At 44.9% G+C, this 23,838-nt stretch overlaps 1 protein-coding gene across 3 annotated transcripts in view; it reads right to left on the bottom strand.

Moving 5' to 3' along the window:
• Positions 1-23,838, bottom strand: part of KIF26A (kinesin family member 26A) — a 142,075-nt gene that overhangs the window by 90,649 nt on the left and 27,588 nt on the right. For 2 of the 3 annotated variants that reach the window (XM_059723278.1, XM_059723279.1), the window contains exon 3: positions 5,915-6,415. In XM_059723278.1, coding sequence (XP_059579261.1) covers positions 5,915-6,415 — 501 coding nt within the window. Of the gene's footprint in view, positions 1-5,914; positions 6,416-7,124; positions 7,314-23,838 lie in introns of those variants that run through there. The other variant, XM_059723281.1, reaches the window with a different exon arrangement.

The following is a 23,838-nucleotide window of genomic DNA, read 5'->3' as shown; positions in this document are numbered from 1 at the left end:
ATATCTTACACTGTTCTGATACCCCTGCCTGGTGTTCCTGATCCTGACAGGCACATAATTTATATGGCACCAAAGGTATCCTTTATAGATGCATCTGAAAGTTCCCAATCTACACACTGGAGTTCTGTATTTCAGCTCTAAACCTGTATAAAAACAGTTATCATGTTTGTGACAGCACGGGGTGTGCCTGTTACTTTAAGGCAGCGGTGGGCAATTATTTCAGGCAGAGGGCCACTTACCAAGTTTTGGAAAGCTGTCAAGAGCCTCATGGGTAGCCCTACCCCTTGACAGATGCCCTGCCTCCTGGTCACCAATTTGTGACCGGAAGTCCCACCCTGTAACTCCTGACCTTTGCCACCAGAAGTCCCTCCCCTTGCCCCCAGAAGTACTCCTTTCGGCAAGGGGTTTTGCCATCTCAGAACCAGAAAAATACTAAATTATATTCTAAAATGCAAACATCTACAACATTCATTAATTGATCTCAAAAAATATTTTTGTCCTGGTTTACATGCATTTGTGTAGTGTACATTGAGGTGAGTATACAACAGCTTAAAATGAAGTCTTACTCTTACATATTACACAAGGTGGGGGCATGGGGGGGTTGGGTATAAGTTTGTAGGGAGCTGAGGGTGTTGGGGGGGAAGGTGTGGGTGGGTATGGGGTTTGTGAGGAGCAGATGAATGTGTATGGTGGGGTGTGCATGTGGGACTCACACTACACACACACACACACACACACACACACACACACACACACCCTGCCCCCATCTACAATCACATACACACTCCAGGGTACCGGCACAGCCTCGTGCTCCCTGGTCCAATGATGCAGCCAGGAGCCACATGGTGCTGGAGCAGTGTGGAGGCAGGAAGGCGGGGAAATGGCTGGGGGTGGAGCAGGGCTAGGCTGCTCAATCCTGCCAGCTCCCCCTGGGTCCTACTGCCCCTAGCTCCTGTCATCTTTGACAGGCAGCCAGGAGTAAATTAATATTAACTAACTAAATTTTTTAGGGGGCCCACAAGCCAGATAGAATGGCCTGGTGGGCGAGATCCAGCCCACCCCCTGCCCAAGAGGTCTGAGCAGGCAGTAAGCAGCCTGCAGGTGGGAGCCACCCAATCAGGCAGTCGCATGTTAGGCAGGAGGCCACCTGATTCGTGGAGAGGCTAGGAACCTGGGTATAAGGCTATGCCACAGAGCAAAGCTGGCAGTTGCTGTAGGGAGCCAAAGGAGCAACATCACACAACTGGCTGCTGCTCCCAGAACAGCCTGGAGGCAAAGGGCAGGAACTACAGGGATGGAAGAGGTTCTTGGTCCTGCAGAATGACCTAAAACTACACCCTGCTGGGGAGGATGGTATGGTAGGGTTGCCTGTGGCAGGGCAGCTTCCAGGAAATGCCATATCTGTGCCTCCCCAGTAAAGGGTGAGTATTGGGTTCCAGAAAGCCTCAGCTCCTGTTACCTTGTGGGTGACCCTGTAAAGGGGAAAGGCTAGGAAAGCACACCCTAACAGAAAAGTACAGGGCCAAGGCCCACTGAGTGAGGCCTGAGGCCCAAGGGGCATTAGGCCCAGAAGCCCAGTGAGAGAGCCAGGTGTTGAGGTTCCAAAAGGCATGGAAAGATAGAGGCCCCAGTATGGGGGTACAGAGGGGCCCAGGCAGGTCTAAGGACACCTGAGGCCAAATCTAGGCCAGGTCAGGCTGAGTGCAGCCCAGCTAAGGGGCCAGGTGAGTTTGTGGATATGGATGCCAGCTGCAAAGCATCAGTCAAGGTACAAGGTGAGGTTCACAGCCACATATTCGCCCTTGGCATCAGGGCAATTAAATGGGCAGCCTCCCACCTAGGAACATCTTCAGTTGCATCAAAGGCATGGTAGCCAAGGCAGATGGTCGAGTTGCCCTAGACAAGTGGACAGGCAAAATCTGGACTGGCCCTGGGATGGCCCACTTGTTAGTGTTCTGTAATTATGACTACCCCCCTCAAAGTCTGAAGCCCGCTAGCATCACTGCAGTGTTTGAAGGCATTATTTGGACTACAAAGAAGTTTGAAAGGGAGATTTTAGAAGCAAAACTTTGGCTTTGAAGATTGAGGCAAAATATCGGTCTTTTACTCTATCACTTATAAAATGTTTTTATGACTATTGATCTTAAAACTAGCAAAGACGTATTAAAATGCTCTTGATGTGTTTGTAAAAAACTAGATCTTGTAATATTTGATAAAACATACACCATGCAGCTCTCCTAGGCATAACCTTAAGAAGTTACATATTTGTCACAGACCTGCTGTGTAACCAGGTCTAGTCACTTGGCCTCTGTCTGTTCTCCAGTCTTTGCCATGAGAATGCTGCCTACCTCACATGCTGTTCTGAGTGTTCATTCATTAATACTGTATTTCCTTCAATCCTAGACAAGTCTTCCCCCTCATTCAATTGGGGGAAAAAAACCCTCATCTTGTATTAGAGTACAAGGTAAGGGGAGCAGGCAGCTGCTGTAGCTCCAGACCTGCAGTCAGAGCCACAGTAGCTGCCCCGCCAACCAAAATTTGGCCCTATGTATAAAGCACCTCTTAAAAAATCACACTGGATTTTTTTATTTCCTGGCTTCTTTAGAAATCTGTTCCAAATCTAGTTCCAAACTGCCTTCCAGGTGATCACTGAAATCTATAGTCAGGACTACCTACAAGCAGTCCTTGAACTTCATAGTGAAACTGTGGTTGCCCTGTTAAAGAGCACCCTCTCCCAGACTGTTGATATTTGCATATCTCTAAATAATCACTTACATTTTGTTGCAGTGTACACTACTTGATTTTGCTACAAGAGCTGAAATGGGAAAACAATTCCTGCAAAATCATACTGTGATATTAGGGGAGAAACCTATTCATCAGCTGTCAAGGTTCAAAAGGAAGAAATTTGAAGCTGGGAACCACTAAGGCTAGGCACAGACATTACACATAAACCAGTTTAAGTTATCAGAAACCGGTTTAAACCTGTAATAGAAAAGACATTCAATGTGCATAAACCAGTTTCAAAATAACTAAAACTGGTTTGAAATCAACCTGGTTGAATGTAGTATCAGACTTAGCTGATTGAGATTAAACCGGTTTATGCAAAGTCTGTCCCAGATCTCTTCCTGGTTTAAGTTAAACCAGAGTCCTCCAGCATCCCAGCATGATCTCTGGGTGGGGCTGCACTCTCTGCTCCAGAGTAGCGCTGGCCCCGCCCCTCTGCTCTCTAGCCCAAGCAGGGACGGGATAAAGGCGAGATACTGGCTGGCATGGCCCTGTTAAGGTAAAGTGGGCAGGGATAAGGTTAATTCTTCCCTCCTTTCCCCACCACCAGAGCTGGCATCTGCCTGTCAGCCGGAGAGCAGAGGGGAGGGGGCTGCGGCGGTGGCCCCTGGGGCTGGCAGACCTTGGAAGGAGGAATTAACCCTTCATCCTGCCTGCTTCACCTTAACAAGGCCATGCCGGGATAGCATCTGGCCACATCCCCACTGCTGGGATGGGAAGGGACATAAGTACCTTCTAAATGTCAGAGTGCCCAGGAGGGGCTTTATTTCCACCCTACCTTCCCCGTCTCACCAACAGGGACCGCAGCTCTTCTGGCATGACTCCATTAAGGATAAGGGGACAGGGAGGGGGTTAATTCCCACCCCCCCCCCCCATGGGGAATGCAGCTGGGGTGAAGCAACCCCCTCCTCCCTGCCCCCCCACAACAGGGTGGGGTGGGGGGCTCTGTGCAGGTCTGCCCAGCCCCAAAGGGAGAGACTCTTCCCCCTGCTCCTCCCTCCCATGGGACAGGGAATGGGGATCCATTCTGTGCCGGAGAGGGACTCTTTCCCTGCCTCCTCCCCACAGGACGGGGAGGGGGGCTCTATGCAAGGCTGCCTAGCCCCAAGTGTGTATTGGTGCATGTGTGAAAGGAATCCCTTCTCCTAGCCAGCCTCCTCAGGGAGGAAAACAGTAGCTGATTCTGCTACAATAACATTACACAACAGTGCTGGAGTGATGTTGTGGCTGTGATGATACAGAAAGCATGCAAAAGGCAAGGAACATCACCCATAATATCTGGCAATATCACCTACAAATATCCGTGCCTTTACACAACAGTGCTTTTTAGAAGAAGGAACTAGCTAAACCAGGAGCTCAAACAAGCTGAAACTCCCAAACAAAAGTAGGTAGCGACTCGATACTATAATGGACAGTGATATAATATGCCAAACTAAAGTCTGTCTATGACTAGTAGCCCTCATCTTACAAAATCTGGTGAAGCATTTTTAAAAGACCACTGGTAGACTTCAGCATGTATGCATCTCATCTGACTGCTGGCACCGCCAGAAGCAGCACAATGTTCCTCTCACCTTGACGAGGAATTGGCTTATTACAGAAACTTACTCAAAAGGAAGAGTGCCATCTACAGAGCCAACAACAATTATTGCATTTTCCTAAAGTCTTCTCAATGGGCAGTGCAAGACAAATCTTACAATTCACACACTCTTGAAAAAACAGGTTTCTCTCGATAAGATTTTTTTTCCCCTTTAACACAGACATTATATATTTTAGAAGTCATGCATGTTTGAAAGAGACATCAGTAGAGTTTGGTAGAGTTTGGAGCATAAGTATAATGACCTTTATAAGTACAAAAGAACCTGCTAATATCCTGAAAAGCCTTCTCCTTCAGTGGACCTGACTTGTCATAAACTGGTCAGATACGATACTGGAGTAATGCGATCTCTAGCACCCTTTGAATTCAACCAGGCTCTAGAAGTGCAAAACCAAAATTGAGTCAAATTCATAGGGTATATCTCCCCTCAATCTTGTGGAGTTACACCTAAGATGAAGTTATGCCTTTGGACTAGGGACAGAAGTTACACATAAAAACTGGTTTAAGTGATCAGAAACTGGTTTAAACCTGTAACAGAACAGAAGTTCAATGCACATAAACCAGTTTCAAAATGGCTGAAACTGGTTTAACATAAACCTGGTTGAATGTAGTATCAGACTTAACTGATTTGGGTCAAACCAGTTTATGAAAAATTCTGTCCCAGACCCCTTCCTGGTCCAAGTTAAATCACAGTCCTCCAGCATCCCAGCATGCTTTGCAACCCTGGACTGGGCTGTCTGCTCCAGAGACCAAGGCTGGCCCCACCCCTCTGCTCCCTACCTGAAGCAGTGAGGGCTGGCTCTAAACGGGGTGGGGGCAAGCCCAACTGGGGATGCAGCCCCACCTACAGGAGAGCAACTGCCCCACCCCCCCCCCCCCCCAGCAAACCCTGGCTGGGGCCTGGGGCCAGGGAGGGGGGTTAAACACCCCTTCCCCTGCTGAAACTTACTGCTGGCTACAACTGTGGACTACAAATCCCAGAGGCACCTGGAAGCAGGAAGAAGTACTAAAGAGCAGAATCCTGCAGATTCTGCTATAATTTTGGACTGCAAATCTCAGAGACCTCAGGGGCAGCAAGAAGAAGTGAACACACAGCCAGAGAGCCATGCTCTAGCACTCCCTGCCTTCTGACCTGAGGCATGTAGCTGCATTTCCTCAATCAAAGGTAAATGTCTGTTCACTTCCATTTCAGTTTAATCTGTGCAGTTTAGACTAACCTGCAAAGACTAAAATCAATTCAGCCTCAGGCTGTTTGACTGCCTGTACCTAGCCTTGGATTTTTCTATCGAATCAGACCCCAGATATGTGACATTCAAACACCACTATCAGCATATGCAAAGGTGAAGTGGGCGCAAAAAACTTGCAAAAAGATGGTTCTTTCACCCAAGATCAAAAACAAATTTGTTTATATATATTTGCTGGAAAGTATACAATTTTAAAGTGGTTTTTTAACTCTGATTTATTGAGATGCCCTTCAGACCATTTTGAGCTGATTCTCTTAAAAATAATCTTTTCATCTGAGTTGTCAGTACTTACTAGACAAGCTTGAGGAAGAAAGCTGTTCACCCTGGAGATACTCCACATGCCCTCGAGGTACTGCTGAGCCTGGATAGTCACTGAACTCAATGCACCACTGAGACCACTGGGAGCCACAGTTACTTGAACACTGGAGTTTGAAAAATTGCCTGTGCCTTGAGGCCATCCAAGTCCCTTCTTTCTCTCTGTCCCAGAGAAAAGGTTTGTTGTTTTTCCAGACTGTCTACCCACCTGCCCAGCAACGAGTGGCAAGTCTCTCTGCGATGACACTGTGACCATCCTCGGTAACACACTAGTCACTGATGCAGAGCTTTGGGGGGCATCAGTTATTTCTTGATAGCTGGCTTGATTAAGGGTATGGATCATTTGAATGGCTTCCTGCTTCAGCTGATTCAGGTGGGTGGCACAAATTTCACATCTGCTCTCCCCTTCATTCCTGTTTTTCTGTAAATAGTCAGGCACTTGAAGCTTGTCAAAAATTAAAGCTGATAATCTCAGATCCTGAAGGAGGTGGGGAAAGGAGAAGAAAACAAGAGAAAAAAAAATCAGTCAACACAAATGCAGGGGAGAAGAAACACAAAAATACATTGTACAACATACTCTTCATCCTTAGTGGTACTTGAAGGAATTGTGCTACCTTACATTTGTGTTGAACAGCCTGACAGATTCACAGTCCATAACTGATTAATAAACCATAAGGAGCTTCATTTGTATAATGCCCAGCATGAAAATTATTATCTGAGTTTAGCAGTGGAACTTGTGGTGCACTTGATAACTACTCATCTACTTACCCTCTTAATTAGCTCTCCTTTTCAAAGGTCTAAAATGCCTGTGTTTTTCATGCTCAGAAACAATACCAGTTCTGGTACAGACTTACTAATATCATAATGCATTTCAAAGGCATGCAATCATCTTAAACCCATGAAAATTAGACCTCAGAGCACTAAAAAGATTAGAGCGTGACCTGGTAAATGTTTTGTTGTCCTCGCCCTCAGCAATGAGTAATCAAGTAGCATCAGAAACAGTCTATATGATATTGCCCACAGTTGGCTCCTTGGGTAGCTGGGAACTAAATTTCTGACCCTGTGGCCTGGGATGTGCTAATATTTCCTTACAGTGCAACTACTTTGATGAGAAACACATTTGGAGCCCACTGCCACCTTAGGTGTCACAATACATGCACCAAAGCCTATTTAAAAGCAACACTTACTTTGTTTCTACCAATCTTCCTTTTCTTGCAAATTCACTTTATGGCTGCCCAGACACTTTAAAGCTATTGCTGTGCCTTCATTTCAGAGATACTGTCACCTATCTCCTAAAACATGCAAATGGCTCCCCTCCCCAAACAGAGGATTGTAAGCATTAAGGAAGAGATTAAATCCAGCTCTGTTGTAAATCTGCTACCAACACTAATGCCATGCAATGGAACTGACCAACTTCAAGCACTCATGTTGAGCTCTCCAGACAATTAAGGTTTTAATGAAAGATCACAGCGCAGCTGAAGGTTTATTTGTTTAATTAAAAAAAGTGAAAATGTTTAATTTGCTTGTTAATAACATGGACAGACAAAGCTAGTAACCTGAGCCACATCACATATGCTAGAAGCATACTCAGATTTATTCTCTTTAAAAAAATGTGCTGCTTTATTCCAAGCTGTGATTGCTCTCTAGGAAATGAATATCCTATTAGAAAACCAACTGATTCTGTTTCTAATTATAACATGCATCAATAAAGCTTTAAAAAAAAAAATCTGGAATTGGCGTTTCTGCTTTGCTTATTATTCTCTTTTGGCCAAGACATTTACTTGCAACAAACTCAAAGTCCTAAAAGACTTCTTAACTACTCAGGTGAAATTTTGGCATTGCTTTCACTGTTATCTTCATAGGTTAGTGCCTACAATCCTACACCAATATAATGAAAAGGAAGTTACTATTGTTACTTACCTGAACTGCAGTTCTCTATACATTCTACAAATGAATTGATCTTCGAATTGAAATTGTTTTACTCCAGGCTCTTCTCCTTTTGCATGACTCGAGATATTGGCACTGCCCCATCCCTCCCTCACCACAGGGGCCTCAATCTGTCCTCCTTCCCCCCCAAGCAAATTAATGAATGGGCAAGCTGGACACAAGCCCAGGGGCCTCTACCAATTTCAGGCCCTGGGATCCTCGTCAGCAGGGAAATGGAAGCCGCAGTTTTAAACTCAGCACCCAATTTTGGCATAAAGTTTAAAACCTCAGCTTTCACATTTGCTTCCCTGGGAGCTAGAAGCGGGGTCCCTCCACCAATGTGACTGGGGGGGAGTGGGGGCAGGGCTGGGATTACTGCATCATGCCTGGGGGTGGGCCAGACTGGGAGGGCCGTGCCCCACCTGGGGCAGGGGGCAGTTGGGGGCCTGGCCAGGAGCATCGCACTGTGCCTTTGCAGGCAGCAGCACTGGGAGGGCCTTGGGGGCTATAGCCCCCCCAAATTCAGCCCCCCTGCACCCTTCCTCCCCCAGCCCAGCCTGGCCCTCTGCATCTGTGTGGCTGCACAGGACAGTCGAGCAGCAGCTCCCTGCAGGTAAGTTTAATGGGGGCCAGGTGGGGAGCAAGACTGAGCCACAGGCAGCTAGCAGCTGGGGGCAGGGGGGGGAGTAGGGCTCCCTCCGTGTGATCAAGAGCGAGGAGGGGTGAGGTCCTGCGAAGGGAAAGTGTGTGTGTCCATGTGCAAAGAGAGAGTAGAGTGTGCACGCATGCATGTGTGTGTATACATGGGAATAGAAATTAATAACTTTACTAGACACTAAATAGCCATGGATGTAACAGATCCGATGAGATGTTACTTTGCCTCACAAGTCTTAGTTCTCTCAACAATACAAAATGTTATTGCATCCTCATGAATGCATTACCACTGTGTACCAAGAGACTTAAAAGGCACAACAGCACATGGAAAGCATTTCAAAGTAGACCCTCCTAGGCCAAATCCTGCAAACTGTCATACATGGTTAGCTATACTCACACAAGCTGGCCTACAGGCAACACTGACTTCCAGGATAGTTCTGCTAGGCTAGGGACACAAGTTACACAAACTGGTTTAAGTGATCAGAAACTGGTTTAAACCTGTAACAGAACAGCAGTTTAGTGCACGTAAACTTGTTTCAAAATGGCTGAAACTGGTTTAAGATAAACCTGCTTGAATGTAGTATCAGACTTAACTAATTTAGGTCAAACCAGTTTATGAAAACTTCTGTCCCAGACTCCTCCCAGGTTCAATTTAAATCACAGTCCCCAGCATCCCAGGGTGCTTTGCAGCCCTGGGCTGGGCTGTCTGCTCTAGACAGCAGGGCTGGCCCTGCCCCTCTGCTCCCTAGCTGGAGCAGTAAGGGCTGGCGGACAAGACGGGGTGGGGGCTGGAAAACCCAGCTGGGGACCACAGCTGGCTCTGCAGGGAGGGCAGCCCTTGCCAGACTCTGACCCACCTAAGTGGAGGGGGTGGAGCAATAGCCTGAGAGGGACTGCCCCCCGAAGCAAACCCTAGCTGGGGGCTGGCAAAGAACTATATTTACATTATAAGACAGCTGGAGACCAACAGACACCAGCACCCCCCACCTCTGGCAGAGACTGAAGCAAGCAGTTGGTAAGAGGAGTGGAGGCGGTGCAATTTCCCTCCGCTCCCCCAGGCTATTGGGGAGGAGGAAGAGCCTGGGGGAACCGGGGATCTCTACTCCAACACCTAGGACCACCTGCCGTTTCCCTCAGAAGGATTTTCTGCATACCTGGCTGTAGGGACACTCTGCCCTCAGAATTACCTAAGACTTATGCAAGGCTCTCTCTTGTCTTCTTGCTTTACATTTTAAGTTGGACTAAGCTGCGTGTGCTCTCGGTGTTTTACTGAGCTGTATCTTAGCTTAGGCGAAGATTCTTGCTTGTTCTTTGTTGTGTGCTTGAAGTTGCAAATTGCTGTGCTCAATGCACGCTCACTTCAGAGAAAAGACTATTCTTGTTCAAGCTTTTAGAAATTCAATGCCACTACCTGCCCCCTCCCCCCCCCCCACGCCCGCCTCAGCCTGGCAGCCTCGAGCAGGGAAGGGGGTGAGAAGAGAAGAGGGCTGGGGTCCCATATGCCAGGGAGGAGGTTCAACTCCTCCAGCTGGCTAGCCCATGGCCGGGGCCCCAGGGAGCAGGGACAGGGGAAGCCTTGGAGTGGCTGGCAGGCGTGCTCTAGCGCCCCCCAGCTTCTGCCCTGAACCACTGCAGGCATGTAGCTGTGTTTCCTGAATCAAAAATGAATGCCTGTTCACTTCCTTCTCCGTTTAATTTCCGCAGATTAGACTAACCTGCAAAGACTGAATCAATTCAGCCTCAGGGTTTTTTACTGTCTGTACTCAGCCCTACAAACCAGAGGCACAGGGTGTGGCTTCTCATGCAAATAAAGGAAAGCATACATACATGTGTGTCTACAGGATGTGGCCCTAGGTGACAAACCGGGTGATGTTTAAAATCACCGTCAAATTTCAAATGTTTTAAATAAGCAATTAAACAATGTTACTAAATTAAACTGATTTCTCATTAAATAAACATACTTTTTTGCATGCAAAGAAAATCAGTGAGTATATTCTCACCAGATTTACTATTGCCTTACTCCTGATTTATCCTGGAGAGATCAGAAATAGGCCTATACTACATACGTATGTAAAGCAAATGGTACAAATTCAGCAACACACACTTAAGCACAAGATAAAACCTATAAAGTATGAACCATGAATGTTCTGGGAAAGCTGTTTCTTTTGGAAATGTAATTGTAAAGATCATATAAATGTAATATACTGCAGATTAAAATAATGCAGTGCATTAGAAAAAAAAGTTCTTATTTCCAGCCTTTGGATTTTACTTAGCAGTTACGAGAGGCTATTCAAACTACTCAACCAGTTTCTGTAATCACTTTTTCATAGCTGTGGCTATTATCCTCCAGCTTCTCATTGAGGGGCCAGCTGTGCAGTTAGATTACTTTTATTTTTCCACCCAGTTTGACAAAAACACCTGGCTAATGGATGGGTGTGAAGGGTAAAGGAAATGCAAGTTACTGTTAAAAACATTAAACATAACTTAAAAGTTAAGACAGCCCCATTAAAGGGGTTTTACTATCCTGTGACAACCCTTAAACCTAGGGAATCTCCACTTCATTGGCCTCAGCTCCAATAAGCCTTGTGGGGAAGTTACACTGTTTTACAGAGGGAAAATTAAAGTGACCAAATGTGTTATGTGCAAACAAGGAGGGGGAGGGGAGAATGTTCTACCCACAGTTCCTGCTTCCCAGACAGAAAGAAAAAAAGTCAGACAAAGAAGGTATGCACTCTGCAAAGAGCTCAACATTTAACACTATCTACAAAACAATGCTCCAATAAACATTTGATCTGCTACACTACAAAGCAGTTTCATTTAAAATGCAAATGGATAGCACAATATTAACAAATCAGACAGCACCCATCACACCTATCATACCACCTACTTTCTGTGCGTGTCACTGCCATCTTCAAGCGCAAACATAAGCTAATGGTGCAGTTAACATTTAAGCTTCCCCTGTTTCTAAAACCCGTTTTCAGTTTTAGCTTGTTTACTACTAGCCAACATAACCCTGCAAACCCTGACATCCAAACACAAATAGTCAGGCTGGAACCAACTGAACCAGCAAGGGAAGTCTGGGCTATTCAGATGAGCAAGAATTCTCAGGATTGACTTAATTTTACCAACTTTAGGAACAGAAATTAAACAAACTGGTGTAAGTGATTGGAAACCAGTTCAAATCTGTAACACAACGTGGCTAGGGACAAAAGTTACACATAAACCTCTTTAAGCGATCAGGAAATTATTTAAACCTGTAACAGAACAAAAGTTCAGTGCACATAAACCAGTTTCAAAATGGCCGAAACTAAACCTGGTTGAACTGATTAAGGTCAAACCAGTTTATGGAACTTCTGTCCCAGATCCCTCCCTGATTTAAGTTTAATTAGAGTCTGCCAGCATCCCAGTATGCTTTGCAGCCCTGGGCTGTGCTGTGCTGTCTGCTCCGGAGGTGGGTGGGTGGCCAGACACCAGCCAGCATGGCCTGATTTATTCTCCCCTCTCTACCCTCTTCCCTCAGGACCCCAGCTAGTGTTTCCCTAGCTGGGCGTGAGTGGTGGAGGTGGCAGCAGGGGCTGGCAGTCTTTGGCTGTGGTCCCGGTGTGAGTGGGGATGGAGGGGGGAATAAAACCCCTGCCTGCCCCCTTAGGGGGCCATGCCAGGCCAGCATCTGGCCATGCTCCAGATGGTAGCAGCAGGGAAGCCATAGGCGCAGCACAGCCCTGAATATCAAGCATCAGGCATGAGGTGCTACCCCTACAGCTTCCCTGCCGCTGCTATCAACCCACCTGCCGGTCAACCACAGTTCAGTGGCGCGGGTGGCACCTACCAGTACAGCCAGGGCAGACTCCCCTGGTGGCAGCAGCAGCAGGGAAGCCATAGGGATTGAACTCTGTGCCTGGTGCCTAGTACACAGGGCCATGCTGCACCGCCGCTGCCACAAGGCAGGGGAACAGTAAGCAGGGTATGCCCAGCTTCGTGCCTGGAGGCCCACAAGACAAAGGTAATAGCGCTGGGGCTGAGGGGGCAAGCCCACATTGTGTGGGCTGCTGCAGGGGCAGGAGCCATCCTAGGTGCCGCTCTCCAGTGGGTAGAAGGGGCCAGCAGGCAGGAGCTGCTCCCCCAAGTGCATGCTCAGCTTGGCTTGGCTGTGCCCTGGGCTAATGCCAACACACTCAAGCCCCTTCCCTGTCAGCCTCCAGCCTGGGTCCATCTCCTCAGTGGGGCTCACGTCCAGAATGAAGCCACCACTGCTGTGATCCCTCTGTACCCGTCTCCATCTGGGCTTGGGGTCATTTCACTCCCCTGATCAGGCCTTTGTCCCTGGGCTTCCCCAAGCAAACCCCCAGCCCCAGTAGCTGGGAAGGTGCAGTAGGATCACCCCCTGGCTGGGAGGGGAGCTCTGGGGTCCTAGGCTATGCCGAGCCACAATCATAGGGAGAAAGCCAGGCAGACCCGGCTGGGGTCCCTGCAGGCCAGAGTGGAGGTTTAAACCCCTCCCCAGTCATATTCACCTGCTGGGGCCTGGCCATGCCCTCCTCAGCTCAGCTTCCCTCCAGCCTGAAGGGAAGGGAGGGCTCGCTCTAGCGCCTCTCCCCAGCTTCTCGCCTGAGCCACTGCAGGCATGTGCCTGCATTTCCAGAATCAAAAGTGAATGCCTATTCACTTGCTTGCCATTCAATCTATGCAGGTTAAACTAACCTGCAAAGATTTAACCAATTCAGGCTCGGGCTTTTTGAATGTCTGTCCCTAAAGCATAAGTTCAGTGCACATAAATCATTTTCAAAATGGCCAAAACCAGTTTAAGATAAATCTGGATAGATGTGATATCAGAGTTAACTGATTTAGGTTAAATCTGTTTACTGAACTTCTGTCCCAGATCCCCTCCAGATTCAAGTTAGCTCACAATCCCGCAGCATCCCAGGATGCTTTGTACCTCCCTTCCAGGGTGGACAAGCTAGCATTGGCCCAAGCTGTCTGCTCCAGGCCAGCAGGGAGGCATGCTGTAGCACCCCCTGACTTCTGGCCTGAGCCACTGCAGGCATGTGGCTGCAGAAGGGAACGTCTGTTCACTTGCTTATCGGTTCAATCTGCGCAGCTTAGACTAACCCAGGAAGATTGAAATCAATTCAGCTGTGGGTGTTTTGACTGTCTGCACAAGTGACTGTTAGCCCACGTGACTACTCCTTACTCTCATGACTTTAAATGGGATTACATACATGAGCGTGGATTACTTATACAAGTAAGGATTCACAGGGCAGGTGTATTCATGGTTAGAGTACAAGGAAAGTACGTAGGACTGCAAGGAAGGTAGATTTAAAAGTTACAGATTCTGATTCTACTGACATGTATGGCAACAATCCCCATCAACTCCAACTTGTACAAGATTAAGCCCACTTTGCCTTTAGGTTTTATTTCTGACAACCATGATAAACAAAAATAAGCCATAAGCATCAGTAATGAAAATCTGTCCAGAAAGCTTTACACAGATCCTAAACTTTATTTCATCCCTCTCTACCTGATTCCTGTCCCAGCATCTGCATTTCCTCCTCAGGAAATTTGACAAATACCAAGGAGTTTGCATACAACATTGCAGTGTAATGGATTTGCTGAAACATCTTTCACAACTGAAAAAAAGCAATCCATGCCAAACTATCAGTACCTTCCCACCAATTTTAATGGAAATTTAATCAGGCCCAAAGATATGAATTTTCAAAAGAGTCTTACTCTATTTTATGGAAAAAAAAGAAATGGGCAGATTTTCAAAAGAGCTCAACACTCAACATGCCTTGAAGGAACATAAATGCTTTTGAAAAGCTGGTGTCCTTGTCAGTGCCAAGTGTAAGTTTCTTTGAAAAGCTGGACCCACACATGTATTGACTTAGTCAAAATTTGCAGTTAGGCACTTAAACGACAACTAGCATTAATGGCTGTTTTTCCCACTGCAAAAGAGAAGAAGTTTAATCTTTAAAACTTACCAGCAGCTATCGACCTAGAATGCCCAAACAAAAGGAGGGAGAGAAAGCAGAAAAGCATCTGGATTCTCACTTAAGATGCTGCAGTCACTGAAGTAATCTGCACCCATCTGTAACCCTATCCTTCCAGTGAGAACTTATACTTAGTGTGAACAAATGATGAAAGTCAAGCTGCTAGCAACCGAGCACACTAATTACCTACAGGTCTCTCCTTGTTCATAAAATTCAAATGAATTTGAAGCAATATGCTGCTCTAAATTTTTGGCTTAAGGAAAATTCAAAGAAACCAAATGTCTCGTTAAAATATAAACTTAAAGAAAGATTTGTGCCCAACATTTTTCAAAGATCTTTCCTGCTAAAGAAGTGTTCCTTCCCAGTGCAAAAGGATCAATGTTAATGACTTTTGAACTTAATTGCCTTTCCAGCTTTCTGCTTATGCTGCTTACAAATTAGTTTTTACCTTACATGACACTGTGCAATATCCACTAATATCTTCTATATTGATAAACACTTTGAAAGTTGATGCGTGCTTTCAACTATTTAGTCACTGACAGAAAAAAGAGTAGTACTCAGCAAAACCAGAGGTCATTCTGTGTAATCAGAGAAAGAGCAGAGCTAATGGTTTATTTTCAAAAAACTTCACCATGCAAGTGACATCACAGGGCATCAGCACTAATGATCTCATGGGAGTAAAAACAGAAGCTTTGCATCTCCAAGCAACCCACACTGTAAATCCCTACTACTACTGCCCTATATCCATCCAGCATATATATAGTAAAGAAAAAAGCTGTCAGGCTTTCACAGGAACAGAACTGACGGGGCATCTCAAATGTTTAAATTCCTGAATATATCTGAAATGTGTAGATGTAGTGTTAAACAAATATATAGCTGTCAGTGATACGAGTTTGCAAAATGCTTTTCAGTTTATAGGCCAGATAGTCAGCTGTGCATGAGCATATCTTCATGATGATCTGGCACCTATATATTTTATCCGGGGCTAACCCAAAAAAACTGAAACTTCATTTGAACAAATCTTAGTCTAATTGACAAACATGCCCCATGTCTTTAGAATAACCTTCATGTTTATACAGAAGTAGAGCAATGAGTAACTCTGCTTGAAAATGTATTGTGTCCTTACACGAGAAACTAGAGCAATGCATTTAGGCATTCTCAACTGAGCTCTGTTTAATTCCATTTCCTGCCTATTTTAATGTACTTTAGTGGCCCGTAGTAAAGTTAAAGCAATAGGTGCCTGTCATAAAGATGAATTGTGCTATTGGAATGCATAATACAGTGGAAACAGGAAGTGAGAGCAATCTGGTTTATTTACATCTCAGACTCCCATCAGCACCTTAACCTGCCTCTCTTTGGTTACAGCAGCCTTTCCTGCTATCTTGCTGTATGGTCCCCCGCAATGATTTGGCTTTTAACCTCTGGCTTCCAAAGGGTAAGAGGCTGCTCTCTCAAAGGTCTGCATTTTGAACAGGCAGGGTATTGAAGCCAACAGCCATGCAGCGTATTTAGTGGAAAGAAAACAAAATAAAGGTAATGGTTGTGATTTAAAATAATTAAAGACACAAACAAAATAAAGAACCCCAAAGAGATCTGCTATCACATTTAAATTTAAATCAACACACAGGAACCAGACTACTTCTGAAAAACAGTAATTACTATGTTACAAAATATTACTTTTAATCTCCTTTCTTTACGATCTAATTAAACAGATATTTTACTCGCATTTGGAAAATGTTTTTCTTAATTTGATTCAATTTTAGCATTCTGTGTATTCTATAAACTACACATCCAAACTAGTATGTAATTTTATGCTTATTTTTAACAGTGTATGACTTCATTTAAAAATGATGACTTTTAATTTGTAAGTTTATTGTTGGTTTTAAGTAATCCTTTAATTTTCTCTCTCTCAGTTCTGAGGCTTACTGTAACTTCACAGTGCAGATTCAGCACTGACTTTTTTCATATGAAAATGTGGTCTTGCAACCTCCATCTATATTATTCTGTCTTTATCGCAGTATTATTATTAGTATTATAAGTCAAAATGTTTTAGAAAACAGTTTTAACAGAGCCATGCTAGCTTATTTTAATCCTTTGAATCATTTTAGAAAAATCCTTAGACCAAAAGCTTCTGCGCGAAATTAGAAATTGTAAATAAAGTGAATGTTTTTCTATTTCTAGTCATTTCCTTCTTTGAGGCTAGGTGGTAAATTCTCATTACTGTACAAGTGCTATAAGGCCGACTATAAAAGCTCTACCTGAATTTCATGAAAGGTCACAACTTCTTTCTCCTTTTTAAAACAAATATAGTACTTAAGGAAAACAATAAAACTGACAACTCTGGAGACTGAAGTCCAAATTCTGATACCTTATCCATGTTGATTATTACCTTACTCTACAAGGTAATTTCACTGATTGAAATGAGCCTGTGAACATAAGTATTGGAATCTAGTCCCTAATTTGTTTGGCGTGTAGCATACAAATTAGCCTGTCAATACGCTTCAAAACCGCAGTTTAAACTACAAGGGGATAAAGGCTATTTAAATTACTATACTCATTCAATCCTTAACCCCTTGCTAGGACCAACAAACATGGTGGTTGATTGAGAGGTGGACTATGATATCTGAAGAAAAACTGGGCTGAGACCAATTACCCATCTGATACAAACTGGTGAACTGGGAGAAGATGAACAATGCTTTGGGCCAGATCTTTAAATTGGTACAGAAGTGTACTGCTCTAGTTGTTTCAACAGAACTACACCCAGGTCAAAAACTGCTGTTTCCTTGAGGTGGGAATCCCATTAACTTTGGATAAATGCTTTGAGTACACTTTTCTTTAACTCCATTAATTGCTGTACCTAGTATTTATCACAAGCTGTACCCACTTATTTCCCAAACCTAAGGAAGTACATTTTGTGCCCAAAATCTTATCTAACATTACTCTCAAGTATATAATCAGTCTTATAAAAGACATAACCAAAAAAATTGCTTCTTGAGTACTCAGGACAGATGTATATAAACTCTGAAGTTGTTCCAGCCAAACAATCTGAATCCAATTGAAAAAATCCTTCACAACAGAGGTTTGGGAATAGACACATTTTGGCAAATGAACGCCAGCAGTAGTAGAGATCTTTGTGGATTGAAATTTGACTTTGAAGACCAATAGTTGGCATGAAACCAGACCCTCTTTGCACAGCTTCCACTTCCTCATTTTATCAAGTCCTTGTTTAGCAACTGAACACTCTAGGAGTATAAAACAATGATTTAGCTTTTAGAAATACAGGGCTGCCCATTGTGTATTCCTCCTGAAAGCTAGAAATTGTTATACACGGTGCATAGCCAGTGTAGTTAACGCACCAGGCAGTCTATCTGCAGAAACAATGTAGCTTGCTTTTATCCTGTATCCTAATTAGAGTGTCACTGCTCTTGTTTTAACTGATGTACCAAAAACTTGACAGTCTCTGCTCTTTAAATTTGCAAGCAGTAGGAATCCCTCTCACTTGGGCTTTGTTTAGGAAAGTAAGTAGGAAGCTGGGCCTTAAGGCTACACAGGCAGGCCTTAGAGCTTCAAGCCAGTCACTCCTAGGCTAGGGACAGGTAGACAGGTTTAAGTGATCAGAAACTAGTTTAAACCTGTAACAGAACAAAAGTTCAGTGTATATAAACCAGTTTCAAAATGGCTGAAACTGGTTTAACATAAACCTGGTTGAATGTAGTATCAGACTTAACTGATTTGGGCAAAACCAGTTTATGAAACGTCTGTCCCAGACCCCTTCCTGGTTCAAGTTAAGTCAGAGTCTCCCAGCATGCTTTCTGGCCCTGTGCTGAGCTGGGCTGTCTGCTCCAGCAGAGAAGGGTTGGGGAGGATTTCATAGACATTAGGGCTATAAGGGACCTCATAAGATCATCGAGTCCACCCCCCTGCCCCAGGGGCAGGAAGTCAGCTGGGGTCACAGGATCTCAGCAAGATAAACATCCAAATGTCTCTTAAAGGAGCCCAGAGTAGGTGCTTGTACCAGAGTAGGTGCTTGTAGGTGGCAGTCTGTTCCAGCCCTTGGGGGCTTGGACAGTAAAAAAATACTTCCTTATGTCCAGCCTGAAACCATCTTGGAGGAGTTTGTGAGCATTTGACCTTGTCATCCCATGGGGCACTCTGGTGAACAGGCATTCCCCCAGATCCTGAAGTACACCCCTTATATACTTATAGGTATCCACCAGGTCCCCTCATAGCCTGCGCTTTTCCAGGCCCATGGCTCTCAGCCTCTCATCATAAGGCCTGTCTTCCTGCCCTCTGAGCATGCATGTGGCTCTGCTCTGGACTCTCTCAAGCTTCTCCACAACCTTTATAAACTGTGGAGCCCAAAACTGGACACAGTACTCCAGCTGTGGCCTCACCAAGGCCGAGTACAACAGGAGGATGACATCCTGGGATTTGCTTGAGAAGCATCTATGGATGCAAGCCAGAGTTTTGCTCATTTTGCTGGCTGCAACATCGCATTGGTGGCTCATATTCATCTTGTGGTCAATCATGACCCCCAAGTCCCTTTCGGCTGTGGTGCTAGCAAGCGTAGCACTACCAAGCCTATAAGCATGCTGTGGGTTTTTCTTCCCAAGGTGGAGTACCTTGCATTTTTCAGTTTTGAAAGCCGTCAGGTTTTCATCCACCCATTTTCCGAGCCTATCACGGTCAGCCTGGATCACCATCCTGTCGTCAGGTGTGGACGCTTTACCCCAAAGTTTGGTGTCATCAGCGAACTTGGCCAGTCCTCTTCTGATACCAATGTCCACATCATTAATGAAGATATTGAAAAGAATAGGCCCAAGGACCGAGCCTTTGGGGACCCCACTGGTCACGGAGCACCACACTTATTGACTTCCATCAACTATCACTCTCTGGGTCCGACCTCAAAGCCAATTCCCCAGATAGCAGACTGTGATGTAGCCAAGGCTGCAGTTGGCCAGTTTTTCTATGGACGATCGTGGGATACCAGATTGAAGGCTTTTTTAAAATCAAGATATATGACGTCATTCTCTTCTCCCTTGTCCCGGTGATATGTCACCTGGTCATAGGAGGAGATGAGTTTGGTCAGGCAAGACCTAACTGCAACAAACCCGTGCTGGCTATCCCTCAGGATGTTGCCTTCAGCCAGTTTGTCAAAAATGGTCTCTTTGATGATTTTTTCCAAGATCTTCCCCGGGATAGCGGTCAGGCTGATGGGCCTGTAGTTCCCCGGATCTACTTTCCTCCCTTTCTTGAAGATAAGCACTACACTGGCCTTCTTCCAATCTTCAGGCACTTCGCCTGAGTGCCATGAGTTCTCAAAAATCCATGCCAGTGTCAGAGCTATGATGCTCGCCAGCTCCTTAAGTACCCTGGGGTGTAAGCTGTCTGGGCCAGCTGACTTGAAGGTGTCCAGCCTCTCGAGGTGTTCCTTCACATGGTCAACAAGGAGGGGAAGGCAGGGGCTGCACTCCCTGCCTAGGCAAACCCCAGCTGGGGTCTGGGGCCAGGGAGGGGGATTAAACCTACCTTCCCTGCAAGTTGAGCTGCCCTGCTGCTCAAACTTACTGCTGGTTGTGACTGGACTACAACTCCCAGAAGCACCTGGAAGAAGGAAGAGGAAGTGATGAACAAACCTTTAGAGTCCTACTGCTGTGATGCTGGACTGCAATTCCCAGAGACCTCAGGGGCAGCAAGAAGTGCCAGAGAGCCATGCTGTAGCACCCCCCACCATGCTGTTACACCCCCTGGCTTATGGCCTGAGCTACTGCAGGCACGTGGCTGCATTTCCTGAATCAAAGGTAAAGGTGTATCCAGTTGTTTCTCAGCTTAATCTTTGCATCTTAGACTAAACTGCAAAGACTGAATCTATTTAGCCTTGGGCTTTTTGACTTTCTGTACTTAGTCCTAGTCACTAAGCTGGCACAAGGTCATCACCAGGATCCTTCCTCGGGGAACTATTTGCCAGGTCTACAGTTAAATATATGGATCTCAGATCAGCTTCCCTCAGTCATCTCTGGACTCACCACTGACCTCCTTATTTACTGGAAGACTGTCATCCTCCTATTGAGGGACTGCTGCTGCCAGTAACAGGATACTACCTTCTTGATTCTCACAGGAGACATGGGCCACAAAATCCATATGGGCATGGATTCATGTGGTGTTTCTATCAGCCCACCTCCAGAATGCTACAGTCTTCAGACATGGCATCTACACTCCTTTGGCAGACCTACCCACTCCCCAACATGCACTCCCCAACATGCAGCCCCCACCATAAAGGGATCTCAACCAGAAGATAGGGTCAGCATCTGAAGAAGTGAGCTCAGATTCATAAAAGCTCATGCACTTCTGCTTTAGTCAGTCTCTAAGGTACCCTACCTTCTGCCTGACTTCAAACTAACATGGCAACTACCTGTCTGCTTATAGATGTCACCATGCTCAGCCTAATGAGAACTCAGCCAGGTTTTTTCAAGGGCAATGAGAACAATGCATCCTCTATTCCTGGGCAAGGATCTCTGGATATTTGAAGAATCCTACCTAAATCCACCCACAGGGGTTATTGTCATGAAAACAGCTGACTCTCAGTTTACATTGGAAGTGGCAGATAGACTACAGATCCACTTATTGCTCAGAAAATCAAAGAACCTTCTAGGAAAGTTCCTTAGCCACAAGATGTGATCACATACCAATGGAAGAGAGTAAAAAACAATGTCTTAGTCCTGCTTTGATGAACATTTACAGTGATGTGTAGGATGCCAACCAAAAATAAGGGGAGCAGGAGGAAGCAGATATGCACTAAATAAACTCAATCAGATACTCTTTCTGTTCGGCACTAACCAAGAAAGAGATTAGTCTCACATACCGTCTTGCTTTTTGCGCTCAGGTGCTATGGATGGCAGGACACATGGACACACAGACTGCAAATGTCCCATTTCCTTTAGGAGGCTATTCCACAACCTACATGATTTCACCAAGTTTTTCATTCTACATTTTTCCTTTCTTTCATACCTTTTGTCCAACTTGCACTGCTTTGTAGCATCTTGAATAACTCATTTGCCACAGTGCCCAAAACACCTTAGAAACAACCTAGCTATAATATCCCTACTAATTTTTTTTAATATTTCCTTACAGTCCTCCCAGACAGTCATTCATATCTGTTACTCTTCATTCACTTCAGCTTGCCTATCACCCTTCGAGAACTGAACGCAATATCACAGGTGATAAATATCTCAATGATCAGCATTAATAAAAGGGCCCCAGCTGTGCTCCCTCAGCTAGTACATCTGTTTGCATGAGCTCATGTGAACTTGTTACAAAGCCAAGAAATATGAACTGTGAAGAAAAGTAAACCAAATATCTATGAGAGATGTTTGTGATGCCCCATTAATGGTGACAACAGGGTGGCATGACAAAAATTAAACTCAAGAGTCTGGCAGAGGAATTTATGGCACCTTCATGAAGAATCTGCTAGACAAACACATTGTTCAGATGGCCCGGACACATTTTGACCATGTTTTCAGGAAGAACAGCTACTACATAAGAGAAACAAGTTTGCTCTCGCTCTCACTCTCTCTCTCTCTCACACACAAATGATAGATAGACACAGGTATCAAAAGAGCTCAAATATACACTGTGCGCAAGGGGCGAAAAGATTAGCATTTCACAATTGCCTGAAAAACAATTAGAAAACCCCAGACTGTCACGTTACTACTGATTACTTAGAATGTAAATGCTTTGGGGCAACAACTGCCTTATTCATGGCTGGGTCTTAGTCCATGATTACAAATTGAGGTTTAATTTTTTTTTTTTGAGTGATTACTGCAAAATCAGGACAAAATAATAGTGCTGCAGAAATTCAGTTCTAAAGTGGGAAGAAATTACAGATACTATTACAGCATCCATAATTACAAATACAGGGTAAACTAGAGGCACAAACACAGGGTAGCTTTTTCCCACACCACAATGGACACTTCCCCCATGCCACAACGTGAAGAACTGGCAGTAGCAACTAAGTCCTCGTGCCCGCATACCTCTAACCCAAGCTAGTTCCAGCCTGCAGCCTGAAAAAGTTGCCAACCACAGGTCTACAGTATAGATCAGGGATAGGCAACCCCTGGTATGTGTGCCAGAGCGTGGCACACAAAGACATTCTGCTTGGCGCACACACCTTGGAGCAGACGGTGTGGAAGGGGCCAAGTTGTTTACTGCCACAACAAGGATCCCATCTTTTGCAGCTCCTCTGCCATTTCTCCCTGGCACGCCAACATCTCACAAGTCAAGGTTGCAGGTATTTTTGGCACTCTGCCAAAAAAAACACATTGCCCACCCCTGGTATAAACAACACCAAGGTAATTGCTCTACATAGACTTGATGGGGTGCCAAACAGAACGTATGCATCATACAAGGACCCACTCCCCTTCACTGAAGCTAGCAGAAGATGGGGTCTTTTAGATTGCCATCACAACCTCAAAAGGACTCTCTGTAGTGACCTGAACAGACAAACTATCAACCTGCTGGCAACAACTTTCAATTCAAACTAGCCTGGGTCATAAAAATGTCGGAGAAATTAAAGGCTTGATCCATCATTACCAGTCTCCTGAGCCATCCAATCGCTATGAGAGAGCTTGTAAACATTTATTGTTTCTAGAATATCTAGAAGATCTAGAAGAGATTCTAGAATAGGTATTCCACAAACTGCATACAGATGACTTCATAAGGGGCCCTCATATAAGACTGACATCATAGTATAGATTTATATTACCCAGAGTATAAAATCATCATGTAAGAGCATATTTTTGTTGTAATTTCTAGGGTCTGGGGAAAAGAAAGGAACTTAGTCCATCACCTCTTAAAAAGAAATACTAGGTGTTAGGGAGAATAAGATTCCTTTAAAAAGAAAAGAAAGAAAGAAACGATCATCTCTGGGTTTAATCCTAGCCCTAGTGAAGTAACTGGCAAAAAATCCTGAGAGGGACAGGATTTCACCTTCAAGATCCAAGCATTCCCTTTCCTTACCAAAATCAACTCCAAACATTCCTCCTTTCACTGAGCTGTCTGTCTATTCTGGTAGAGCTTCTGTGCAGTAAACATATGTAAAGATGCTTATTATAAAGTTGAATTAATGTGGAAATTTCCTCCCACTTTAAAACCAAATTTCTGTGAACCTAGATTATGTTGTCTCACTTTGCAGTAAATCACTCAAAAACTCAGTGACTTACTGCTGTTATAGAAAAGGGGAATACACATTGATTTAAGAAAACTGTGGCTCATCATATCTTGCTAGTATGGTTAGGATAAAACCTGACAGCCGGCAAAACAACTCCAAATCCAACTG

The sequence above is a fragment of the Alligator mississippiensis genome, chromosome 2, assembly GCF_030867095.1.
Source record: "Alligator mississippiensis isolate rAllMis1 chromosome 2, rAllMis1, whole genome shotgun sequence".
Taxonomy (NCBI): Eukaryota; Metazoa; Chordata; order Crocodylia; family Alligatoridae; genus Alligator; species Alligator mississippiensis.
The sequence above is the reverse complement of the archived record's forward strand: the minus strand, read 5'-3'. Positions and strand labels throughout refer to the sequence as shown.